The sequence below is a fragment of the Oncorhynchus kisutch genome, linkage group LG6 (genome assembly GCF_002021735.2).
Source record: "Oncorhynchus kisutch isolate 150728-3 linkage group LG6, Okis_V2, whole genome shotgun sequence".
NCBI lineage: Eukaryota > Metazoa > Chordata > Actinopteri > Salmoniformes > Salmonidae > Oncorhynchus > Oncorhynchus kisutch.
Window position 1 is genome coordinate 66,145,304 of NC_034179.2, and position 27,071 is coordinate 66,172,374.

The following is a 27,071-nucleotide window of genomic DNA, read 5'->3' on the forward strand; positions in this document are numbered from 1 at the left end:
GGGCCAGCTAAAAAAGTACTGGAGTCTCTTTTTAAATGAGCAGCTAATAAAAGGGATTGTAGGTCAAGCCACATAAGGCAGTGTAAACGGACTTAACTGGCCAAACTGCCCCCCCCCCCCCTCCCCACACTGAGGAAGTTAACCTTTGCACCACACTGATTCTATCCCTCTCTCTCCCCTCATCCTTTTCCTCTTTCTTTTTTTTGTAAATATCTTTTTGAGCTTACGGCACCTGGAATTCCCAGGCGGTATCCCGTCCCGGTACTAACCAGCCCCGACCCTGAACAGATGTGTTCTGGGTGGTATGACCACAAGCTTCCCCCCCCCCCTGAATTAGGTACTTTGGCTTATCAATGCAGCTCCTCATTGGGCTCGGGAGAAGCAAAGGTCGAATCAGGCTTCCTCTGAAACATGACCTGCCTGGTCACCTACTTCTTATCACACTGCTCTCTGAACCCGGATGTCAGCCGCATCAATGTGCCGGAGGAAACACCGTTCGACTGACGACCCGGCGTCAGCTTGCAGGCGCCCGACCTTGTCACAAGGATTCGAGAGCACGATCGGCCAAGGAAAGCCCCACCGGCCAAACTTTCCCCTAACCCCGGACGCCGCTGGGCCAATTGAGCGCCGTCCTATGCTTGTGACACAGCCTGGGATCAAACCCCAGTGCTTTTCACAGCTGCGCCACCCAGGACCTCTTCTCCTCTTTCTCTCTCTCCAACTCCCCTCGGTGTCTGCCATCAACCTGGTCGCCTCTTCTCGCTGTCTCTCCCAACCCCTTTCTTCCCTCTCTGTTCTGTCTCTTATTTATAGTTGATACACATGGTGATGCACATGAATGTATACACATGACACAGCTCTTGTAGGAAAGTCATGCTGCGCTGAAGATGCTTCGGGGCATCTTCAGCGGGTGTTGATGTTGAAGAGGTTCTTAAATCTCACCACGCATGCTTGCGTACTTATAGAGCCAGACACACACACACACTTTTGCTAATAGACACACTCATTCCTATATCCATTCGGACACATGTGCGCACACACACACACAAACCCCTACCTCTGGAGAAATCCCCCAGTGCTGCCTCCCTTTCTCAGACACGGCACAGCAGCTGCAGCTGAATGTAGGTCAGTGGCTGTCGCTGGGAGATCTCACGGATCTCCTCAGCCGTGGCTGGGCTGTTTTTAACTTTACTACTGGTTAATTAGTTTCCTACGTGGACTTTATGCTAAGCTCTATATGTAGATAAATAGTTGATTCTATGAAGGGGACACTTCAGAACCAGGCCCGGGTCCCTGGGTCAGCCCTTGTGGTGGTTTTACCACACACACACACACACACGATCACTTGACTCACTCACTTGACACACACACACTCGATACACACACTCGACACAGGGCTAATCTCATTACTAATCGTGATCTAATTAAACCATTTCCCTGTTTGGCTCCTATTTCCTTCTCTCAGCTTGGTTGTGGAGGAGGAGACGAAGACAAGTCGTCTCTGTTTTTAGCAACAGTTCAGTTTGGTTCCAGCCTTTTTAGAGACAGACAGATCTAGCCTGATCCTCTCCCTCTGTTCTCCACACTAAGTTGTGTGTTTTCTTGTCTTGACTTTTCAATGATGAAGAAAAATGTAAAAATGTGCCTTAAGTTGGGATCTTGATGCTGGTCGGTTTGGCTGAGTAGTGGAGGAGCCACTGGCAGTCACTTGAGTCTTACCCAGCTGAGCTTGGCCACGTGTTGAAATAAGCTATTTCTGCCCACAGCGGCTGGCCAGCTCATGCCTGAGTAAAAACCATGACACAGCCGCACTGAGGCTGTAACAGTGTTCCCCGTTCACTGACTGAGTCCTTGAATGATTTCAATATACTCTTGGACGTTTCAAGTGATTTGTTTTGCGAACACTGTCTTTGTAGTTAAAGGTCTGTCCTGATTTGTTTTGAAAAAAAGACTTCCAGCCTATTGCTCCTGGCCCTTATTTTTGAAAAGTAGAGACACATTTTCTTGAAACAAATAGCAGCAATCCCTAGTATATTCAACTTTTCGGGGGTTACCAAGCTTGTCTGTTGGAAGTAGGGAACCCATTTCCCAATTTTTTTTTTCCCCAAAGCTGCTTTTCCAGACAGCCGTAATGTACCAGAACACAATCGAGAATACAAGTGGCCAGTCACAGTCACCCCCCCCCCCCCCCCCCCCCTTCAGAGAAGATAGCGTGTTAAAGACACAAGCCAGCGCCCTGCCCCATGGCGCACATTCCGCTCTGCAGTCATGCATGATATGATGTGAGTGCTCTGGCATTTCAGCAAGCCTCGTGGGGGTCTCTTCTCCTCCTCCTCCAGTCAGACTCCAAGAAATGCCCTCTAGCCCAGCCCTGAGCCCAGCTCTGAGGCACGTGGTAATCTCACGGCTGCCTGGGAGGAAGGATGTGGATCTAGCCCAGCTTTGGGGTGCAACAGGCTGGGTGGCTGGGAGAAGTTCAAACCCACTTCTGAGGCAGATGACATGGTACACTGCTGGGTGGGTGGAAGTAGATCCGCACACTTCAGAGCCGGGGGGGGGGGGGGCAGGGCAGGGCAGGTTAGGTTAGGTTAGGTTGAAACCATGCTGTTATCTCCCAGCACCACGGCTCCGATACGATCTTATGTCCCAGAATTCAAAATCACAACCGAGTCGCAGAATTGGGTTAAAATGTTAACAGAAATGAGACCGGGACGGTTTAAAAAGATGTGGTGTTATGCAAGATAGTCATTTTTCTGTTTGTGGTCGGTTACAAAACTGATTGTCACGGCTTTATGTTCTGTAATGTTGTTGTTTTAAGTATAGTAGTAATATCATTGGTTGTAGTTATGGTTGTTGTTGTGATATTCAGTACATGTACCAAAAGAGAGAACATCGTCGTTTATTCTCTTCTAAAACCCAGCACAGTCTCGCTGTCGTCAGCCAGCCTCAATAGCTCCAAGCAACACTTTCCTTCTCTCCCTTCATCTCTTCATTCTGGCTCTGAAGAGGGGCCCTGGAGAGGCTGGCTGGGGGCGAGCAGCAGAGGGGAAGAAAAGAAAGGCGAGGGGGAAGAGATTAAGTCTTAAAGTGGAGATGAGAGACTAGAGCGCTGAGTAGGGCCGGTCTGAGGAAATCATTGAGCCCATTGTTCCCCGAGCGCACGCGAGAGAGAGAAGAGGGAGACGCTAGCGTGTCACAGCAGCAGAAATGGGAGCATCATTGGGGCTTCCTTCTACCTCCCCCTGAGGCTGGATAGCTAGTGTAGCATCACTGCCGTCTGCTATACTTAGCTGGTATGGCTAGGCTGCCATAGCTTCACTTTATGACCTCTGAACTCGATGGCCAGGGTCAAATATGAAATTGTACAAATTTACAAAAACATTTTGATCTGTTTTTTTGTGGGTTTTTACATTTGATTATCTATGTACATTGTTAAAGGACTGAAACCCAGCGTTTTGAAAAGTAAAGGATGTCAACAGACTTGTTTTATTTCAGTTAAATATAAGCCAACAATCCTTACTATGAAATGTTATTTATTCCCCCCCAAAAAGTCCCTAGTATGAGACCAAGTAGGCTAAAGGCCCAAAAACCTCTATACTTTGGGATTGGGACTAGTCCCCCGCTTACTCTAATTCTCAGAAGCAGATTCTCACTCTGTCATGCAAGGTGATTAACCCTGATTACCTCTGCCAATATCCTGCCACTCACCACAGCACCACAGATAAGAGCATAACTGTTACACACAAAAAAAAAATTTAAACTCACAAATATCCCAGTACGAGGTCCTAACCTCCTGGGCCGACAGCCCGAATCAGCCCAGCCTGGCCTAATGGACCAGAGTACTGACCCATGGTACTCCCTCTGGTCAATATGCTGGGCTGAGCGGGTGGGATTACGATGCCATTGTCTGCTGGGGTGCTAATCCCTGTAGATTTAGCTGTCAGAAACAAAGCCCAGAGATGACATGGGGGTTAACCACCTGGTTCCCCCCAGTGGACTTGTGCCAGACTTTAGCCCTGGTCCCAATGGCTTCACTGCCAGGCTTTAGCCCTGGTCCCAATGGCTTCACTGCCAGGCTTTAGCCCTGGTCCCAATGGCTTCACTGCCAGGCTTTGGCTCCGGTCCCTATTGTTTCACTGCCAGGCTTTGGCCCCGGTCCCTATTGTTTCACTGCCAGGCTTTGGCCCCGGTCCCTATTGTTTCACTGCCACTCCTCTCCCTGCTGCTAGCTCTAAAGGGGGAGGCACTGATTGCTCACTCTGGGAGGGATCAAGGTGAGGAAAAAGGGAAGAGATGCACAATGGACAGAAAGAACTCCTGATGCAGGACAGTCCAGGACCAATGAAAGAACTCCTGATGCAGGACAGTCCAGGACCAATGAAAGAACTCCTGATGCAGGACAGTCCAGGACCAATGAAAGAACTCCTGATGCAGGACAGTCCAGGACCAATGAAAGAACTCCTGATGCAGGACAGTCCTACTGTTTGTCCACCAGTTAACCCCTCTGGCATGTTTACACTTCGAACCATGACCTTGGTTGCATACTGTAACCCTTGTTTGTCTGTTTTACATACAGTATAGTGCTCTGCAAAGCAAAAGGATGGATCTCTCCCTGTTCTCCCTCCAACAAAGTCTTGTCTGCCAATCGTACGAGCCTTGGGGACCATTCAGGGTTATCTCATGTCATTTTTCTGCCATGTAAACAGTCCTCCGGCCCACCAATCGGAGGCTGGGGGCCAGGGGCTGGAGTTTGGAGCGATGAGTCACCCTGTGTGTTTGTGTGTGTCTGTAGGTTGGGGTTCGTTGGGTTGGATCCAGGACTGTGACTAACATAGCACTGACAGTCTAGAGCTGGGTCTGGAGTTGGCCTGCCTGCCTCCCTGGATGACCTACATCCCAACTGCCTGCCTTTTCTTTCTCTCTCTGCCTTTCTTTCTTTCTCTCGCTCTCTGCCTCTGTCGGTCTCTGCCTCTCTCTCTCTGCCTGCCCATGTGAGCCGTTCTCTGTGCTGTGACCTCGCCTCTCATTCTTTTTTAGCTAGTTCTCTCTCTCGCTCTCTCACATGATCACCCACATTCTTATACATATCAGCAAGCACACATATGTCAATGTACACTCTTGCCTCCAGCCAGGTCCAACATGAGGATAGTAATCATACAATCATACAGGACTGTGTAGATTCTGACAGCCATCCCTGTCCAAGACTAACCATGATCTTACACCGCCTAGTAAGCTGAGATGTACAGTATATAGTGTTGTCATGAAACCAGAATTTTGACTTCGATACCAGGTTCAGTATCACGATTCTCAATACCATCACGATACTCAATTCCAGAAGGACACCACTGCAAAAAAAGAAGGCAACCGGAGTCACAGAATTGCACTTGGTCCAGACAAACTCAGCTACTGCTCTGTTCAATCATTGGGAATATTTTGAGCTAAATATCATTTGAATTTTACATTTTTTTCAGACACACTAACGTATGCATGAATCAATTAATTATACAGTCATACACCCAATTTTGTTTTTGCCAATCTAACTACATGACAACATAATGGTAGTCATTTATTTGAATTATCAATCTTTATTGATAAACTGGGTAAATCAATGAGGCCTATTCACAATAGATATGAATGAACAGGTGTGGATGCTTTTTGTTAGTCAGCTTTTTTTGGGCCTGATTTCATGTGGCTACAGATGACAAACAATATCTTACCCTTTCATTTGGGACCTATTTTTATTGTACTGATTAAAAAACATTTACATAGAAGTAGCGCACTTTTGTAAAATAATCTGTCTCGTTAACCAGTAACAACGTCGCTCACGAGGCGGGGGGGAGGGAAGAGTCAGTTCGCGGAGGCAATCGAGATGCATAGTAATGGCGTCTTTTTGTAGGTACTAACTCTACCATGGTTCGTTGGACAGAGCCTATGGTGAAATGATCTGCGTTTTTTTGGGGATAAACGCTGAAAATGAGGTCTGTGGTAAACACAGGCTTAGGTGATATTATACGTTTTGTTTTAGGAGCTAATCTTCATCAGCTAACGTCACTGTTGGGGAATTTTGAAGCGTTTATGTAATCCCCCCCCAAAAGTACAAAGGCTTCCTTTTTCATAAAGGTCATTTTAACTGACTGACTATTATCTCATAGAACAAAACTTATAAGATCTCCTAAGCCTGTGTTAACCTCAGACCTTACTTTCAGCGTTTATCCCAAAACCCCCATTAATTTTCCTCATAGGAATGGCGGAATAAACCAGAGGTAACTCATTCCCGGTCTTTAGGACTATAAACGATCTCTGTAGATAAGAGAGAGAGACCAATTTTTAATTGAATCAAAAATGTTTTGGTGGCAATCCGCTTTGAAATCTGCATATTTTGCGTTATGATTTTCATATTGTCACAAACAAAGTACTAGTGTAGTGAATTGAAAGTTAGCCTACGAAGCTGGAAGCTACCGGTATCTTCATGCATTGGATTGTGTTCTAGCCTGTATGGACATTGTTTTGCGAACAGAAATGAAAAGTTTCAACATTCCTGCAGGCATTATATACCGCATTATTTAAGTGTGTTAACTTGGGTGCAGCATGAATAGGGCGCTAACATGATGCAGCCCAGACTCCTAGTGCAGGCTAAGTGGAGCAGGCACTGTGTTTTCGCGCTATAAGGGGGACATTGACTGTGCTGATAGACAGAGGTGAACTGTGAGACACATTTGACAGATGTATCCAAAGTAACACAAATTCTAGTGCCAAACCATTTTTCATGTTCCAGTATCTAGAAAGTACCGAAGTTCCAGTATACCGTGCAACACTAGGCGTATATGTTAAAAAATAAACATTTTGACTCGTCCTTGTTTTTAGTTTCCTCAGTCCGTGAGTTAGTATTTGATATCTGTCCCTGGTTCCCCACTTGCATGACAATGGTGGGAGTTGTTTTCTGTGAGGAGAGGCAAATGTCTGTGAGAGAAGACTATAATACAGTCACAGTGAGCCATTTGAAGAGCGAGAGGAGAGAGAGTGAGGGAGGCTTAGTAACTGTACCAGGATCCTCTTGCTCCCCCGGGGACTACCGCCAACGCTGCTGCTGCCTCTGCTGCTGCGAGGTATGCAGCCGCTTCCCTTTCATGCTCGGCCCAATTTTTTTTTTCTCCTCTTTATCTCACTCTCTCTTTCACACACTCACACACACACACACACACACACACACACACACACACACACACACACACAGAGAGAGACAAACTCACAATCCCTCATCTTCCTCTGCTCCACCCCCCCCCCCCCCCCCCCGAGCCTCCACTTTCCCCTTTTGCTATTTTACTCTATAACACAGACGACCCCCTTCCCCTCACACACTCCTCCACACCCCTTCCCCTCACACACTGGCCTCATCCATTTAACTCGTAGCACTATAATGATTGGGGCTTTTAAATATTTCAGAGGGGAGCAGCGGCCTCTCTCCTATCCAGGCCGTTCTCCGGCGAGAGGGTAAGTGGTAGGCGTGTACAGTAGCACTGGTTTTGACTGTTTACTAATTGATAAACTCCCTCTTCGAAGGCCTTCTCAGGAGGAGCTGCTGGGCCTATAACCTCCCTCCCCTGATCTAATGCCCCAGATGGGCGTGTGGATAATGCCCAGTAGTATATGGAACTTTGGGGTAACTCCACGATTTATCAGTGCGTTTGCGCGCTCTTCAGCTGTATTTCCACGACGGCCGATTTGTGTGCGTGTTTTATTGAGCATCGGTTACGGACGTGGTTAAATGTGTACGTGATTTTTTTTTCTTTTCGTCTGTGCCTCTGTGACGCGACCCTCAGATCCGACACGAACACTAATGGTCCTCTCAGCCAGCTAAACTGGTCCATCTGTCAGCTAGGGGTCAAATGGTGCAAGCACAAGGTCACGCCAGGCAGACAGACAGGTCAACAGGGCCCAGGGGGGTTATGCGAAATATGAGAGCCCTCTGCCACTCGCCTACCTCCGACCCCTCCCCCTCTCCACCATACGACCCCCACCGCTGTCAGTCTGGTCAGGTGATCAGCTCTCCATGTGATCAGCTCTTACAATGAGCAGCTAAGGAAGCTCTTAAATGCCCAATGTGTAGTAGAAATCGCCTCGCCATTACATGGTTGATAAACCAAAATTGGCAAACATAATCAAATTTTTATGTGGCAAAACAAGCAATGTATAGTGATTTGAGTCACTGTACAAACTAAACCGCTGTGAAATATATTTTCAATAACCAAAGATATCATATATTCAGCTGTTTGAAGCCAGTGTGCAAAACCTAAAATTATGCAAAGCTTAACTTAGGAATGGGAAGCATAGAAACAGAGCTCAAAGAATGGATCTACTGCTTATCAGACTCGCTTTCAAAGAGAATGAAAGATCTATAACTAATATTTCTATGTGAATTGGATCCGGTAACTAGGGAAGCTACATACTGAACCTTTTAACTATAGCTCAGTGTTGTGCAGATATCACCCAGGTTGTGGGTGATGTGCTGCATGGAACCGAAATTGAATGCTCCATGACCCCATAATAACTAATAACAAGAACAGAAAACTTGAAGAGTAAGCCAGATTCAGATAGAAAACACTTTGCTTTATTCAAGAACAACAACAGGATCTCTTGGTCATGTTTTGACAATGGCTCTCCCCCAATTAGCATGCCTCCATGGAAACACTTGTTTGGAATTGAGACTAAGCCCCAAAGTGGCACAGTGGTCTAAGACACTGTATCTTAGTGCACGAGGCATCACTGCAGTACCTGGTTCAAATCCAGGCTGCATCACATCCGGCTGTGCTTGGGAGTCCATAGGGCGGCGCACGTCGTCTGGTTTTGGCTAGGGTTTAGGCTGTCATTGTAAATAAGAATGTGTTCTTAACTGACTTGCTTAGTTAAATTTAGGTGCCTTTTTTTTTTATACGCAGAAAGCGGAGGGGAGGGGTAGTGAGAGAGGACACCCATCATTTTGCCTGATGGGAGGGATGGAAAGAAAGAGGGAAGGAGAAAGTCCTCCTGTGTGATGCTTGTGGCTAATTGAGTCTGCCTTCCATGGCTTTGGCATGGGTCCTCAGATCCTCAAGTTCTACAGATCCACCCTCGAGAGCATCTGGTTGCATCACCGCTCGAATTGGCAACTGCTCGGCATCTGACCGCTACGGAGGGTAGTACGAGGGTGGTACGTAGACTCCAGCCACCCTAATCATAGACTGTTCTCTCTGTTACTGCACGGCAAGCAGTGCCGGAGCACCAAGTCTAAGCTCCAAAGGGCTCCTTAACAGCCCCTACTCTCAAAGCGATACGACTACTAAACAGTTAATCAAATGCTACCCGGACTATTTGCATTGACCCCCCCCCGTTTTTACGCTTCTGCTACTCGCTGTTTATTATCTATACATAGTCACTTTACCCCCTAACCACATGGACATATTATCTCAATTACCTCGACTGGGTGCCCCCTATTTTACCATTTTTATATATTTATTTTTTGCTAATATTTTCTTATTTAACCAACAACTCAGACTTTTCTTTATTACATTTTTGGGGGGGGGGGGGGGTGTAAGTAATCATTTCACGGTAATGTCTACACCTGTTTGTATTCAGCCCATGTGACAAATGAAGTGATTATTAAAGTAGATGTCAGTTTGGCTGAATGGCCACTCCCTCTTTTGGGCCCTTCATAATAGCCCAGTCATGTCCTTGATCAGGGTGAACTGCCTTTTGGCATCTTGTTGGCTTCTTCTCAAATGTCCCTATTTAGCTGAGAGGACAAGAAGGCCCGCGGAGGCTAGTTGTTAGCGAAGCTAGCTCACTAGCTGGTGTACATCGCCTACCTGGGAGGATTGATTAGTGATGACCTGATCGGTTTTGTCTTTCATCGAATAAAATCCTGGTTTATTATCACACATGGTTTATTTAACACATGGCGTCTGGGACCAGTTTGGGTGGCATAGCGCCAGGCGTGCAGGTAGAGTTTCAAGTGAAGTCGAGGATGTCCCTCTTTCACCCTGAAATGTGCCACTCATACAAGAGTCAGGACTCATACAAGGACAGCTTGGCAGAAAAGAGGTCAGACAGGACTCCAGGGAACAGGAGGCTGGCGCGCCACAAGAAGACTGCGTGCAAAGGCGGGAGAGGGAAGGAGAGGGAGAGAAGAAGTGTGAGAGAATCCGAGATGGAGAGGGGTGAGAAAATGGAGTGAGTGTATTGCGAAGGGGAAAGAGTAGGATGGAAGTGTTTGAAATGTCTTACTTCCTGTGTCTGTTGATGTTTTTTTTACCTCAACGTGTTGGTTTGATTCCACATAGCAGCACAAGATCAGTGTGTCCCTCTCTCACTCCCCCTTTTTCACCTACAGCGTATCTCTCACCATAGCTCTCTTTCATCTTGTTTCTGTGCCCGCTTTTTCTGCCGCCTTTTTGTTGTCTGTGTACCTACCTGCCCAAAATACCTCCCTTAGCTGGCACAAAGACAGCACTGAAAGCCTCAACCGCCACTTGCTTCCTCTGTGTGTGTGTGTGTGCCTGGAGAGGAGATAAAGACTTCACATCCTCCTCTCTCTAGTCTTCTTTCTGTCTCGGTTGGGGCTGGTGTATTTTTAGTGACACTCTGGCTTATTTTGAACACAGGAAACACCGGCTGGTTTGGTAGTGGATATACTTGGAAAGACGCAGCTAAGCATAGACAAAAAAAATGTAGATGGGGCTCAGGCTCAAATGGGATATATAGAACTGGTACCATTCATCATAGTGATCGACTAGTGTCTACATATCTAGACATCTGTAAAAAGTCTAGTAGATCCGAGTCAGTAATCCTCACAGTTGTTCCAGGAAAATCAATTGGTAATTGACCCGCAAGGAAAACAGATTCACTTCCCCCTCCACACACTTTGAAGCACTGTTCTCGGGTCAAAAACTGAATGCATCTTCCAGTTAGTATCGTGGAGACACTCATTACTTCTGATTCAGGATCTGTGCTGAATGACAGAGTGGCGGGGTGATCTGGTAGCATTTAGGCTCGTCTGAAATCCAGCATCCCGAGAGTCCGAGCTTTTCCATTGTGTATTTGTCGAGTTTATTTAAAATCATTTTAAAATTATTTTTTTAATATGTTTTGTATTGAGCTATTCAGAGCGACCGAGGACACTAGGGGGAAGGGCCTTGGCAGGACAACAACAGGCAGTGAATGCATTGTTTTCTCCCCTGTTTTTATGTTGGAATAAATTGTCCGTAGGACAAACAGCGGATGGCCAAAGCTAATATAGTGGTGCCATGTTTTCTAAACCGCCGGTCCTGTTCCTCATCTGGTCCAAACCCAGAGATCACTGGAGTGATCCTGGATAGTCTCTGTCGCTTTTCCTCATCCCCTCTCTCTCTGTGTCTCTCTCTCTCTCTCTCTCTCTCTTTGTCTCTCTCTCGTGTTCTTCCACACTATCCCGGTCTCTGCCAATGTCTTCCTTTCTTTACTTTTCCCTCTCGTTTCATTCTCACACACAGCGAAAATCTGGTCTCTTTCGAAAATAATACTTTGTAGAGCTAGGATGGATGTACCGTAAGTATGCACGCACACTCCCCGACGGACTCACTCTCTCATCATACACACATATTCCCACACATGCGCGCACACACACACACACACAATTTTTTTTATGGTAAAAGGTGTTTTGGAATTCCACCCTCAGGCCCTATACCAGTGTTATTGTTGGAACCTACCCAGCACTGATGGGAAGGTGGACTGAGCTTGCAGAAATAAGAGGAGGGTGGGGGCAGCAGACACTGGAATGTGTGTTATGTCAGGAAATATTGGGGGGGAAGCCGGTAAGGGCGTGGACCGGAGATGGCTGGGGGTCAAAGGGAAAAGGGCAGAGGGGAACATGGCTGGGGATTGGAGGACTACAGGACAGGACAGGGGGAATAGCAAATGCGGTGGTAGGGTGTTTGGCTTGTAGAGAGAGAATGGAAAGAATCTGGAGAGAGATACAGGGGGAGGTTGAGGGAGTGAAAGAGATGAGAGTGAAAGGTAGAAGAATGTGTGGGGGTTTAGTGTGGTGATGGAAACGAGTAAGATTGTTCACGAAGTCTCACTCACTCACTCACTCACTCACTCACTCACTCACTCACTCACTCACTCACTCACTCTCACTAGAACAGATTCATGCATCAACTTTCACATGGTGGGTTAGGGCCATAAATATGTGTTGTTGGGTCAGGTCAATGTGCGTGTGTTCCTTTCCCACTTTCGTCCTCATGCTGCCTGGCAGGTTCTATGTGTCCTGGGGTACAAATGGAGCACTTACTAACACTCCAGTGTTCAGTCGGACCCCTAAGCATCACACACACACACACACTAGGAGAGCTCTGAAAGGTTGAAGGTGTGTTGTGTGTACATGTATGTAAGCTGTATGTGACCCTGTGTGTGTGTGCGCGTGTTCAGGGTCTCCCTCGCATATTATTCCAAATGATGTAAGCCCCTCTTCCAAGAAGTGGAGGAGCTTACATGATGGACTGTGATTACACAAGATTACTGTTTCTCATCACACGGCAGACATGTTTCCCTTTTCATAACGCATACAGTCGCTCGTGAAAGTCTACACGCCTTACGGTCTTCACATTTTGCTGCCTTAAAATGTCCTCAACAAAGGGATTCCTTTAGATTTTTCCAAATGATCTATGCGACCTACTCCACATTTTCAAAGGGATAGAAAAATTATGTAAATATTTTCGAAATGACAAAAAAAAAAAAAAATGATGATGTATTGATTGTGCATGTCATCACACCCCAGAGTTAATATGTGATGGAAGCACTTTTGGCAGCCATTGCAGCTGGGAATCATTTTTGAAAAAAGAAGATTCTATCAACCTTGCACAACTTTTAGGGTGACCTATATCCATTGATCAAGCTCAGTAAGTTTGGTTGGGAGTCATTGATGAACAGCAATATTCAAATCTTGTCTCAGATTTTCAAGCAGATTTAAGTCAGCACTGAGACGGGACCGCTCAGGAACACTAAACTTCTCATGGAAAGCCATTCTGGTGTGTCTTTTGTCTTAAAATGTGTCTAATTGTCCCTCTGAAAATGTAAATTATATCCCAGTGTTGGCTCTTCAAAGGACTGAGGAAGGTTTTCCTCCTAACTTTTTACTTGGGCTCTGCTCCTTTCATACTTTTTCTTTTATCCTAACAAACTCCCCAGTCCCTGCCGGCGACAAGCATACCCATAACATGATGCTGCCACAACAGTACTTGAAAATGGAAAGGTATCGACAACATTGTATTCACCCCACATTACTGGCCTGTATGACAAAGTGAAAAGAAGGAAGTCAGTGTTTAAAAAAAAAAATCCACTCCAAATCATCCATTCTGTTTGCAACGAGGCCGTTAAGTAATACCGAACGGCCACACGGCAAATACATAAACCTTTTGGCCGAAACTAAAGGTTTGGGTCAAATCCTATACAACACAACACAGAGTGAAGCCCTATGTATTTTCAAGTATTGTGGTGGCAGCATCATGTTGTGCTTATACTTGTCATTGGCAGGGACTGGGAAGTTTGTCGGGATCAAAATAAATATGAAATGAGCAAAGCCCAGGTAAAGAATTTAAGGAAAACCCACCTCAGTCTTCTGAAAACCTAACCCTGGGATAGAGTTTTATTTTTCAGCGAGATAATTACACACATTTGAATGCCAAAGAAACACCAGACTGGCTTTCCAATAGTTGGCCTAGTCTCAGTCCCGACTTAAATTTGCTTGATGCTGTCCATCAATGATTCCCAACCAGATTTACTGAGCTTGAGCAACTTTGGCAAAACAATGGGCATGTGTTGCCCTAGGAGTTGTGCAAAGTTGATAGAATATTATTCAAAATGATTCAGTGTAATGGCTGCTAAGAACATGCTTCCATCAAGTATTAACTCTGGGGTGTGAAGATGTACACAATCCAGGCATCTATGTTTTTTTTTAGTTCATCTTCTGAAAGGGAAAAAAAAAGGATCTAAGTAAGTTATGTAGCTCTGTATGGGAACAAATGTAATTTAATCCCTTTCTATAAAGAAAAAATATATAAACGCAACATGTAAAGTGGTGTTCCCAAGTTTCATGAGCTGAAATAAAAGATCCCAGAATTTTTCCATATGCACAAAAGCTTATTTCTCTCAAATGTTGCACAAATGTGTTTACATCCCTGTTAGTGAGCATTTCTCCTTTGCCAAAATAATCCATCCACCTGACAGGTGTGGCATATCAAGAAACGGATTAAACTGCATGATCATTTACACAGGTGCACCTTGTGCAGTTTTGTCACACACCACCACACATGTCTCAAGTTTTGAGAGAGAGTGCAATTGGCATGCTGACTGCAGGAATGTCCACCAGAGCTGTTGCCAAATAATGTAATGTTAACTTCTCTACATAAGGCATTTTAGAGAATTTAGCAGTATGTCCAACTGGCCTCACAACCGCAGACCACGCCCGCCCAGGACCTCCACATCTGACTTCTTCACCTGTGGGATCGTATGAGACCAGCCACCCGGACAGCTGATGAAATTGAGGAGTATTTCAGTCTGTAATAAAGCCCTTTTGTGGGGAAAAGTAATCTGATTGGCTGGGCCTGGCTCCCAAGTGGGTGGGCCTATGCACTCCCAGGCCCACCCATGACTGCGCCCCTGCCCAGTCATGTGAAATCCATAGATTGTGGCCTAATTTATTTAAATTGACTGATTTCCTTAAATGAACTGTAACTCAGTAAAATGGTTGAAATTGTTGCATTTATATTTTTTGTTCGTATAGAGGACATTTTAAGGCCACAAAATGTAAAGACTGTGCCAGGTGTGTGTAGACTTTAACTAGGCACTGTATATGGTCTACTTTCTGCTGTTAAAAGGCTAGCAGCTAATACACTACTCGTTTGAATGTGGTTTGAATGCACTCTCGTGACTGAGATATTATTCATTGCTGTGATCATTCATCATTGGCAATAGCCTCTAATAAGACACTACTGTTGGAGCTCATTTGCTCATTGTCATCATGGAAATTGTACCGTTGTGGATAGTGATTGGTCGCTATGGCTACCTAGTGAACCGCGATGAGCCACAATAATGCCTGAGTGAGCCCGGATTGGTCACGGAAGCTCCTAGGAGGACTCTTGATTGGCTGGCAAGCCATGGTTGCTAACATGGCTGTGTGTTCTCTAGAGCTCTTTTAATGGAGCAGTTTTGTGTATTTCTCCTGCCTCTTTCTCTCTCTCCTCCTCGGTGACAAGCACAACTCCATTCATTATTGCTGGCACTACTCCCAGTGTGTGTGTGTGTGTGTGTGCATGCTTTCTATGAAGCAGAAAGTAGGTCGTGGGCCAACTCGACCTATTCTCCACAGCAGGTTGCCTCTCACACGGGGCGATGCTATTATAGAGGCTTTCTAGGGAGCGGCCCACCACAGGCGGTAACATCACCTGCTTTATCACCATGTGCTTCTCTCTCTCTCATATTCCCATTCACTCTTTCATCCCAATTCTCTTTTGATCTATTTGAATCCTCTCTCTCTCTCTCTCTCTCTCAGAGCAACATGCAGTTACATCAAGGTGTGGTAATTATTCAAGTGAACTGTGTTGCAAGTTACTGACCCAATGACCATCTGTGGTTCCACTGAATCTTTCATACGGTCAACTTGTTGCAATGTGTCGTTGTCACTTGTTTCCACCACGTCTTAATCGGTGATTTAGGTTAAGTAATAGCATCGTTGTGTGTCTTTTTATGATCACCCAGGCCTATAGATTAAACTAACCTAATCTCGCTCTGTCTCTCTCTCTCTCTCTCTCTCTCTCTCTCTCTGCAGCTATAGAGACCCAGAGCACCAGCTCGGAGGAGATAGTCCCCAGTCCCCCCTCGCCGCCCCCTCCCCCGCGAATCTACAAACCCTGCTTCGTTTGTGCGGACAAGTCCTCGGGATACCACTATGGAGTCAGCGCCTGCGAGGGCTGCAAGGTGAGACACTGGCCATGCTCTTTTTCTCTCCATCCATCTCACATTGTGTTTCTCTCCACCTCCCTCTTTTGCTCGCCCGTTCTTACTCTTCCCTCGCCTCTATCGCCCTCTCTTTCGCTTTGTCCCCCAAGGACTTGGGAAGCCTGAACTCTCAGGCCAGTGAATGACGTTAACATCAGTCAAGTGCTGCGGAGAGAGTAAAACCAGTGTTCTACACCGTAACTGTGTAGACTGACTACTCCGGCTACGAAACGTATTGCCTAGAAAACACTCCGGCTACCAAATTGAGCTCCTGCATGCTATATAAAGTATCCTCAATAATTGAAAGTTGCCAGGATCTGAATGTATATTGGCCCTCCACTGGGACTGCGGTGAAGCACAGGTTAGTGCTAGCCTAACTAGCGCAACTACACAGGCCCCCTCCCATAGGTGTACTGTGTGTGTGTGTGTGTGTGTGTGATGGTTAGGTAGGGCTCACTGTCATGAAGCACACAAACACATACAGTCCTCTCCTGCACCCAGGCAAACCCTTCTTCCATCTCTCCTGGAAGAAATCAACAGACCCCCTGAAATCAACAACCCCCTGGTTGTTTTTCTTTTTTGGGTCCCAAGGAGGATGTGTGTATCTGGTCTACTTTTCTTTTCTTTTAGCTGGAGGCTTTTACATTAGGAAGGGGGGGGGGGGTGTAATGGCTGTCTGCAAATGTGCAGATGTTTGGGCTTTAACCTAGATGTCATCCTTAATAACAGAGCAGTCAAAACAGCAAAGGAATATAGACACACACACACTCATGCACTCCATAATCAACATACACATCCAGAATAATCTATTGATGTACACAGGCATTCAGACTTGATGAGCATGTGCACAGACACACACACACACACACACACACACACACACACACACACGTAGTGTATATATAGAGTTGGGTCTGAAATTATTGACACCTTTTGATAAAGATGAGCAATAATGACTTGATAAAATAAATGTATTAAAATGCTGAGCTATATTCTACGTTTATTTATTTAAAAAAATATATATTTCACATTTATTTAACCAGGTAGGCCAGTTTAGAATAAGTTCTGATTTACAACTGCGACCTGGCCAAGATGAAGGCAAGCAGTGCGACAAAAACAACAGAGTTACACATGGGATAAACAAACCTACAGTCGATAACACAATAGAAAAAATCTATATACAATGTGTGCAAATGTAGTAAGATTAGGGAGGTAAGGCAGTAAATAGGCCATATTGGCATTTAGCATTAAAACTGGAGTGATCGAAATGCAGATGATAATGTGCAAGTGGAGATACTGGGGTGCAAAAGAGCAAAAATAAATAACAATGTGGGGATGAGGTAGTTGGTGGTCTGTTTACAGATGGTCTGTGTACAGGTGCAGTGATCGGTAAGCTGCTCTGACAGCTGATGCTTAAAGTTAGTGAGGGAGATATACGTTTCCAGCTTCAGTGAATTTTGCAATTTGTTCCAGTCATTGTCAGCAGAGAACTGAAAGGAAAGGTGGCCAATCGAGTTGGCTTTGGGGATGACCAGTGAAATATACCTGCTGGAGCGCATGCTATGGTTGGGTGTTGCTATGGTGACCGGTGAGCTGAGATAATGCGGGGCTTTACCTAGCAAAGACTTAGATGACCTAGAGCCAGTAGGTTTTGTGACGAATATGTAGTGAGGGCCAGCCAACGAGAGCATACAGGTCGCAGTGGTGGGTAGTATATGGGGCTTTGGTGACAAAACGGATGGCACTGTGATAGACTACATCCAATTTGTTAGCTACACATGGTTGATGATATTACTAGTTGTCCTGCGTTGCATATAATCGATGCGGTGCGCATTCACAAAAAAGGTACCTAACCATAAACATCAATGCCTTTCTTAAAATCAATACACAAGTATATATTTTTAAACCTGTATATTTAGTTAATATTGCCTGCTAACATGAATTTCCTTGTCACTTCTCTTGCAACAGAGTCAGGGTATATTCAGCAGTTTGAGCCGCCTGGCTCGTTGCGAACTGTGTGAAGACTATTTCTTCCTAACAAAGACAGCAAACTTCGCCAAACAGGGGATGATTTAACAAAAGCGCATTTGCGAAAAAAGCACAATCATTGCACGACTGTACCTAACCATAAACATCAATGCCTTTCTTAAAATCAATACACAGAAGTATATATTTTTAAACCTGCATATTTAGCTAAAAGAAATCCAGGTTAGCAGGCAATATTAACCAGTTGAAATTGTCACTTCTCTTGCATTCATTGCACGCAGAGTCAGGGTATATGCAACAGTTTGGGCCGCCTGGCTCGTTGGAACTAATTTGCCAGAATTTTACGTAATTATGACATAACATTGAAGGTTGTGCAATGTAACAGCAGTATTTAGACTTATGGATGCCACCCATTAGATAAAATACGGAATGGTTCCGTATTTCACTGAAATAATAAATGTTTCGTTTGAGATGATTGTTTCCGGATTCGACCATATTAATGACCCACTGCTCGTATTTCTGTGTGTTGTTATGTTATAATTAAGTCTAATTTGATAGAGCAGTCTGACTGAGCGATGGTAGGCACCAGCAGGCTCGTAAGCATTCATTCAAACAGCACTTTCCTGCATTTTGCCAGCAGCTCTGCTGTTTATGACCTCAAGCCTATCAACTCCTGAGATTATGCTGGTGTAACCAATGTAAAATGGCTAGCTAGTTAGCGAGGTGCACACTAATATAGCTTTTCAAATGTCACTCGCTCTGAGACTTGGAGTAGTTGTTCCCCTTGCTCTGCATGGGCAACGCTGCTTCGAGGGTGGCTGTTGTCGATGTGTTCCTCGTTCGAGCCCAGGTAGGAGCGAGGAGAGGGACGGAAGCTATACTGTTACACTGGCAATACTAAAGTGCCTATAAGAACATCCAATAGTCATATGTATATGAAATATAAATGGTATAGAGAGAAATAGTCCTATAATTCCTATAATAACTACAACCTAAAACTTCTTACCTGGGAATATTGAAGACTCATGTTGAGGCACCACCAGCTTTCCTATGTTCTCATGTTCTGAGCAAGGAACTTAAATGTTAGCTTTCTTACATGGCACATATTGCAATTTTACTTTCTTCTCCAACACCTTTGTTTTTGCGTTATTTAAACCAAATTGAACATGTTTCATTATTTATTTGAGGCTAAATTGATTTTATTGATGTATTATATTAAGTTAAGTGTTCATTCAGTATTGCTGGAATTGTCATTATTGCACTTTTTTTATTTTTTTTTACCCCTTTTTCTCCCTAATTTCGTGGTATCCAATTTTTGTAGTAGCTACTATCTTGTCTCATCGCTACAACTCCCGTACGGGCTCGGGAGAGACTAAGGTTGAAAGTCATGCGTCCTCCGATACACACACCAACCAGCCGTACTGCTTCTTAACACAGCGCGCACCCAACCCGGAAGCCATCCGCACCAATGTGTTGGCGGGTACACCGTGCAACCTTGGTTAGCGCGCACTGCACCCGGCCCGCCACAGGAGTCACTGGTGCGCGATGAGACAAGGACATCCCTACCGACCAAGCCCTCCCTAACCCGGGCGACGCTAGGCCAATTGTGGGACTCTGATGGCACAGCTGGCGCTGCAGTACAGCGCCCTTAACCACTGCGCCACCCGGGAGGCCTTTGCACATACATTTAAAAAAATCGTCTGATTTAATCGGTATCGGCGTTGAAAAATCATAATCGGTCGACCTCTGATTTGGTCCCATATTCCTAACATGCAATGACTACATCAACGTTGTGACTCTACAAACTTGTTGGATGCATTTGCAGTTCATTTAAGTTGTGTTTCATATTATTTTGTGCCCAATAGAAATGAATGGTAAATAATGCTTTGTCATTCTGGAGTCACTTATACTATAAATAAGAATCGATTGTTTCTAAACACTTCTACATGAATGTGGAGGCTACCGTGATTACGGAAAATGAATCGTGAATAATGATGCGTGAGAAAGTTACAGACGCTCAAAGATCATACCCCCAGCACATGCCAATAACAGGGGAGGTTAGCATGTATAAAGGCCACTCCAAAATGACACTTATTTACCATTCAATTCTTTTGGACACAAAATAATGTGAAACGCAGCCAAAACAAACTGCAAATGCATCCAACATGCATGAACAAAACAGAACCTCTAGGCCACAGGCCTATGGGCTAGCCTAAAAGAGAAGCGTTTTCAGAAAACCTTTTCCCATGGGCAGGATTAGAGACCTTCATTCCATTTATACCAGAGACCGGACCGCATTCCTGAGACGGCACAAAGGAAATCCTTGCATACGGTGTCATCAGAGTTCACTCTGAACAACTACATATAACCACAGAGATCATACATCCATATAGATGGCATCAGAGTTCACTTCAGGGAAGAAGTTTTCAGTACAGAGACCAAACATGGCTTCAGTGGTATTATGCTCTCACACATACCAATAGTCAGTCCGCTAGATACTGTGTGAGACAGACTGAGATTTCGGCCCCTCATCAGGGGGAAGGGCTGACTGGCCCTTGAGTATTTTCCTTGTGTTGCTGGGCCATTTGCCATAGATTAGGGCCGAGGATTTAGCCGAGTTACATACACACGGCATACTGTGACCCCTGTGCATATACACAAGTAATCTGTTTCACACACACACACACACACACACACACACACACACACACACACACACACACACACACACACACACACATACATATATATACATACACACACACACACATACACATACATATATATACATATATACACACACACACACACCCTTCCAGGCTGTTACCAGGGGCTAGGATTAGTTGTGCAGCTAAATAGGCTTACAGGATGGGGAAGGCAGGACACTGTGTGGAGTGAAGTGGTGCATGGGGGATGACCCCCCCCACGGTAGAAGGTCACCGTACCGTGAGTAGATCCCCCTGTCCCAGGTCGCGCCAGGGTCAATCTCAGGCTCCCAGAGGTCGGCTGGTGGCCAGGAAGAGATCAAGGATCCCATATCAGATATAGGTCCACATAGTCCTGTCAAGAGGTTCTCGCTCTCTCACCTCTGTCTCAGCCTCCTCTCTTCCTGCATCTCTTTTTTTCTCTCTGTTTCCATCTCTCGATTTTCATCTTTCTTTTGCTGTGTATCCACCTGCACACTTCTCCCATGTTTCTCTTCATTCTGTTGCTCTATCACTCGCTCTCTCTTGCTCTCTATTCCTATCTCTCTCTCTTCGGGTCATCCACTCTTTATTTATAGACCCTTAACCCATGGGTTCCACAGGGCATTCATTCTGCCTGGCTGAAACCTGTGTGTGTGTGTGTGTGTGTGTTTTTCATGTGTATGTGTAATGGGCAGTGTAGTTTGTGTTCCCGACATCTGTATGTGTACTTTATCCCTCACTGAACCTAGACCTTCCATCTTCTCCTCCGTTTGTAAATTCAGAGCGTTGTCGGACTGTCCGGTCGTAGTGTTTTGCTCTCGGAGCGTTTTGAGTGCACACTGGACGCTCTGGCTGAGGAGTAGGGTCGATCCTAGCGTTCTGACCTCACACCGGCAGTCCAAGCACCCAAGCTAACTGGCTAAAGTTAGCTAGCTTGCTAGTTACATCCAGACATAAATGAGAGAACATTTTACTCTCATTAGCAGAGCTGGTTAGGCTGTTTACATGTTATCCAGAGTGTTGGTGACTGTAACTGTGCTGCTGGCAACAATTTAAATCACACTTTTTTTGGCTGATGTTTACTGACACCGGCCATATTCAACAGGTGTTGAGTGTTCGTAAATTCCTAGGTTATTCTGCGCTCTGGCACACTCAGACGAGAGTGCTCTGAAATCGGAGTAGATAGCCAGAATTAACAATGTCCGTTTTAAGAACGCACAACGACTATGCCACTTATTAGTAGCCAGCTGACGTTAGGTAACTAGCTAACATACCAGTACGTAATGCAGGATAGCGTAACTAGCAAATTGTCAGTCAACATAACGTGTAGCATAACTTATTTGAAAAGGAATTGCTTTATTACATTGCTCAACATTTTCATAATTACTTGAATCAATGAATTTGTATCCGCTCTCGTCGGACTTCGGCAGCATATTTCCCACCATTTCTTCCAATCTGTAAACGTTGTGAAACCACGCCCGTTTTCTGAAGAGTTGCATTATGGGCCCTAAAAGCACAGAAATGGTGTCCACTACTTGTATACTTTGTATTTTGACGAATGTAGTACGACATCGGGGAACTTTTGGCATAATAACTATAGCCATACTATGACCAATAAGCATACTACATACTCAATTAGTGCTGTTAGTACGCGTATCCGAACACAGCTCTAGTCCTCTTTAATAACATCAGCACTTCTCTCCTGTAAAGCGCTAACCGCCCCTCTCTTTTTATATTGCTATAGTTCCAGTATTGTTAGCCCGAGCTCCTGTAGTTTAGCCACAGTGTATAGTTTTAGTTCCAGAGCTGTAAGGTCTAGCTCCTGTAGTTGTTTAGCTATGGTTGTAGTTCCAGTGCGCTAGGCCGGTCTTCGACCACACGGCACCAGCCCTCTGCTGCCAGAACATTCTTCACGCCTTGTAATTACTGAGTTTCAGTCCAGGGGATTTCAGGCCACTAACAGCTGTAGCTGTCAAAAAGGCAAGCGAGAGGATACGGACTGTTTTGGACAAACTATTTAGTAGGTGCATGTGCATTTGTGTGTGCGTAGTACACCTCTCAACAGAGGAAGGAAAATCTGACTACGAACGGTACAGCTACGCTAACGAATACCTCTAAAGCTCAAAAAGATTATGAGCACCTGGGAAGAGACTTCCTGACGCATAAGCTGGTCTTTCAACCGGCTGAAACGATCCTCTCTTCGCAGGATGATACGTTGTGCATTTCTCGGGCACGTTTCAGCTGTCTCCTCTATTCTGTTCACTCTCCATTGCTGCCCGCAAACAGAAAGTCAAAAGGATGGCACAAAACAGCCATGCTAATGCCTCCAGTACGCATCACAACAATAGTCACTAGACATTTGTTTCCTCTGCCATTGAAACCCAGTCCTGTTTCCAGTTCCACTGCAAATGGAAAACAAACAAGAACGAACAAGGCTAGTTGGTTCTGCTGGTTCTGCCACGGCCCGTGGCGGTCTGGTTCCTCTTAAGGGAATTGAGCCATCAGAGACCTTCTTGCCTGAGGTATCCTTCCTATCTGACCCCAACTACCAAGCTGAATGCCACGTGGAAGTTAGAGCCCTCATCCCAGCCCATAGCAGAATCCGAGAGAGAGAGTTCCTACCTGTGGCTGCATCCCAAGTCACACCCTATTTGAGGTGCCTTTTGGGATGTACACTTCGACGCCATAATAAAACCACAGCCCTGGACTGCATGAAGAGTGGTAGGGGAGTTACACGACTATGGTGTTTGCAGCGGTGTGAAATCACCTAGCTCACCTCTTTCTGCCATGATTATTTCATGCCGGCTGTGATATTGTAATGCATATTTAAGGGACTGAGAGGTTATCTCTCACGCACTCTCTTTCTAGGGAGTGTAGGCTAGTCTTTCTAGATCAGTTCCTAGATATATGTAGCTCGAGGAGTAGGGTCTCGCTCTACTTGTGTTGGATGCTGATTGGCCTGTGTTGGATGCTGATTGGCCTGTGTTGGATGCTGATTGGCCTGTGTTGGATCCTGATTGGCCTGTGTTGGATGCTGATTGGCCTGTGTAGGGCAGCAAAATCCCATGAAGCATCAAACACACACCACTAGAACAACAATGGACTTCACTATTCTAGTTAGTGGTTACTGCTTGTTTTCCATGGATTCCAAGTTGACCTAATACTAATGCCTGATGTTATGAAGAATTTGCTTGTTTGAATCAGTGGGAGTCTATAAATATGATAGCACAGAGACTTACCCAGTCAAAGGGCTTAATATTTTTCATGGTTGTGCCACTGCCATGCCAAGCAGTGCCACTGCCAAACTGGGCACAGGGATCTCCTCTGGCATGTGGAGAGGGCATCACCCACCACATGTGGCAGTGCCCCTGTCGTAACATGACTGTCTACCTTCTGCCTGGGAGGGTAGGCTTACATACAGTATGTTCACTATGCGACCGCAGCGTAGCGGGGCTAGATTCACGCCCCATCATGTCCACACTGACTCCCTCACCGGCTGCATTCAGTTACATTTCTCTACCTTTACAAACCCCATAAGCTGAGGAAACCAGGGCCGTTTGGCACAAAATGGATGGCGTCAGGAGGTGCTATGTTTGCTAATGTATGGTAGGTTTCAAGTCATCCATGTTGGCTCCGCTGATCCTGATTAGGGGCGACAGACTTGGGGAGGCTTAACGGGTCACCTGACCTTCACACAGGGCTCATAGCAGAGGAGTGGTTGGCCTAGCCTGTGCACTCTGCCACACACACACACACACACCAGCTCTGGTCTGCTGGCATTAGAGGCTGTCGCCACTTAATCTCCCCCACAATAGTGTGTGTGCGATGGAGCGGATTAGTGATATTCCTGGGAAAAGTGTAACACCAGAGGGACACTAATTGTCGCCACAAGCATTACTCGTAGTTGCTGCAGGGCATCGTTCTTCTCCTCCTCCTCCAGTCATTATTCTGTTGCATCTGGCTGTACATCTGTTCATGTTTGCTCTCTGTCTCTTTTTACAGCCTGTTTATTCATCCCTTTTCTATCTGTTTGTATTTGCCCTCTGTTTACGCTCGGTATGTTGGTTTGTTTGCTTGCCTGTCTACTCATCTTCTCTCCTATCTGACCGCCCTTTTTTTTAGCTGTGCTTTTGTTCTTTACCTGTTTGTTTTTTTTTTTTTCGTTTTTTTCTCCAAATATTCATCTGTCTTCCTGTCAAATCCGTTGTCCTGTTTCACATATCGGCGCATGCACTGAATGTAGAAAAAATTAGGAGCACCTGCTCTTTCCATGACATAGACTGACCAGGTGAGTCCAGGTGAAAACTATGATCCCTTATTGGTGTCACTTGTTAAATCCACTTCAATCAGTGTAGATGAAGCGGAGGAGACAGGTTAAAGAAGGATTTTTAAGCCTTGAGACAATTGAGACATGGATTGTGTATGTGTGCCATTCAGAGGGTGAATGGGCAAGACAAAAGATTTAAGTGCGTTTGACCAGGGTATGGTAGTAGGTGCCAGGTGCACCGGTGTGTGTCAAGAACTGCAATGCTGCTGGGTTTTTCACGCTCAACAGTTTCCCGTGTGTAACAAGAATGGTCCCCCACCCAAAGGACATCCAGCTAACTTCACACAACTGTGGGAAGCATTGGAGTCAACATGGGCCAGCATCCCTGTGGAACGCTTTCGACACCTTGTAGAGTCCATGCCCCAACGAATTGAGGCTGTTCTGAGGGCAAAACGGGGTGCAACTCAATATTAGGAAGGTGTTCCTAATGTTTGGCATACTTAGTGTGTCTCTGTCCAGCAGCCTCTACCACTCTCTGTATGCCATCACTCACTCATCCCGTCACAATGACTGGTTCATAGGTCAGCAACAAAGGCTCTCCACTTCTGTTAGTCTTCTCCAGTATGAATGGATCTGTATGAGTTACTCCAACACACAAGCCCTATTACACCTGCACTGTTCATGGGCAATGTTCTGATCAGTGACCTTGATCGAGATATTCACACGATGACAGTGAAACGTGCACATTGTATTTAACAAACATGCGTTGTATTTGCAAGGCATCTGCCACACACACACACACACACACACACACACACACACACACACACACATACCACACTTCAACACAATAGGCAGAAAGCTTCCCACAATACTTGCCTGTCAGTCTCTTGTGGTCATCGTCCCTACGGACGAGGAGGGCACTATCTGGGGAGGAATGGGAGTTAGTATGATGCCCCCCCCCCCCCCAAATGCCACTAGGCCCTGCCTGCCCATAAGCCCCTTAAGGGATTAACCAATGGGATTGGTGCTTAAGACTAGTGAGTTAATGCCCACCCGGTGTGGCACAACTAACCTAGCCCCTGGCCAAGCTAGGCCCACACAGCCGCATAGATGAACAGACACACTGACACTCACATACACATGTGCACACATACACACAGATAATAGTCCCCATGTGGCCCCGTTGGTAGAGCATGGAGGTTGCAAAGCCAGGGTTGTGGGTTCGATTCCCACAGGGGACCAGTACAACAAAAAGAAGGCAAGAAAATGTATGTACAGTCGCTCTGAATAAAACCCATCTGTTAAATGACTCAAATGTCAACTGTTAATGCCTAATAAACATAGTCTTTCCCACACACTGTTTTCCCCATCAAATTGCTCTATTGGCATCAAAAGTGTCCACACGCTGCCAAAGCTAGCACATTTCCCTCAGCTTAGTGGGTTGTAGAAGTTGTGTCTTAAAATATGTTAACTGCCTCGTTTAAAATGCCCAAATAGCAGAGTGTGATCGGGCATGATTCAGAGTAGAGCGTAGCACGTGTGGTGTTGGTGGTGTCACTGTGGAGTAACATGTGGCTGGACTCTGCTCTCTCTCTGACAGACACACACAGAAAGGGAAGTTGAACACCGTGTGGGCACTGTTAAGACGTCGATGTGTTGTGTTGCTTCATTGGGGGTTGTGTAATTGTGAGTGCGAAGACAGCATGTTACATATTAGGGCTGGGAATTGCCAACAATTCTATGTCTGTTGCGATTCGATACTGTGATTATTATATATATATTTTTTAATGTTCCGAACATATCGCTCATTATATGTTTGCTGCAGATAGATGAGAGAACAAGTGATCAGTCATGGAAATAAAAGTTCTGAAAACAAATAGGATATATTGTCAAAAATATATCGCCTGTTCTAGTTTTACTATCTCGATGATACCACTGCTATCAAAAATGACCTTTTATCAGCCCAACCCCCTCTCTCGTCTTCCTATTCTTTCTCTCTCTAGTTCTCTTTTTCACTTCCACGATGCTACATTGACATCAAAGCATGCCATTCCTATTTGTATATTGCCAAAGCCAAACAACATAACAGCAATCTTTCTCCCCTTCACCTTTTTTAAATT

The 27,071-nt window shown here is 45.4% G+C and overlaps 1 protein-coding gene across 2 annotated transcripts in view; it reads left to right on the top strand.

The window, feature by feature from the left end:
- The window catches only part of rarab (retinoic acid receptor, alpha b), a 158,466-nt gene that overhangs the window by 124,009 nt on the left and 7,386 nt on the right, over positions 1 to 27,071 (top strand). For both annotated transcript variants that reach the window (XM_031827206.1, XM_020476058.2), the window contains one exon: positions 15,839 to 15,987. In XM_031827206.1, the coding sequence (XP_031683066.1) occupies positions 15,839 to 15,987 (149 nt within the window). The remainder of the gene's footprint in view (positions 1 to 15,838; positions 15,988 to 27,071) is intronic.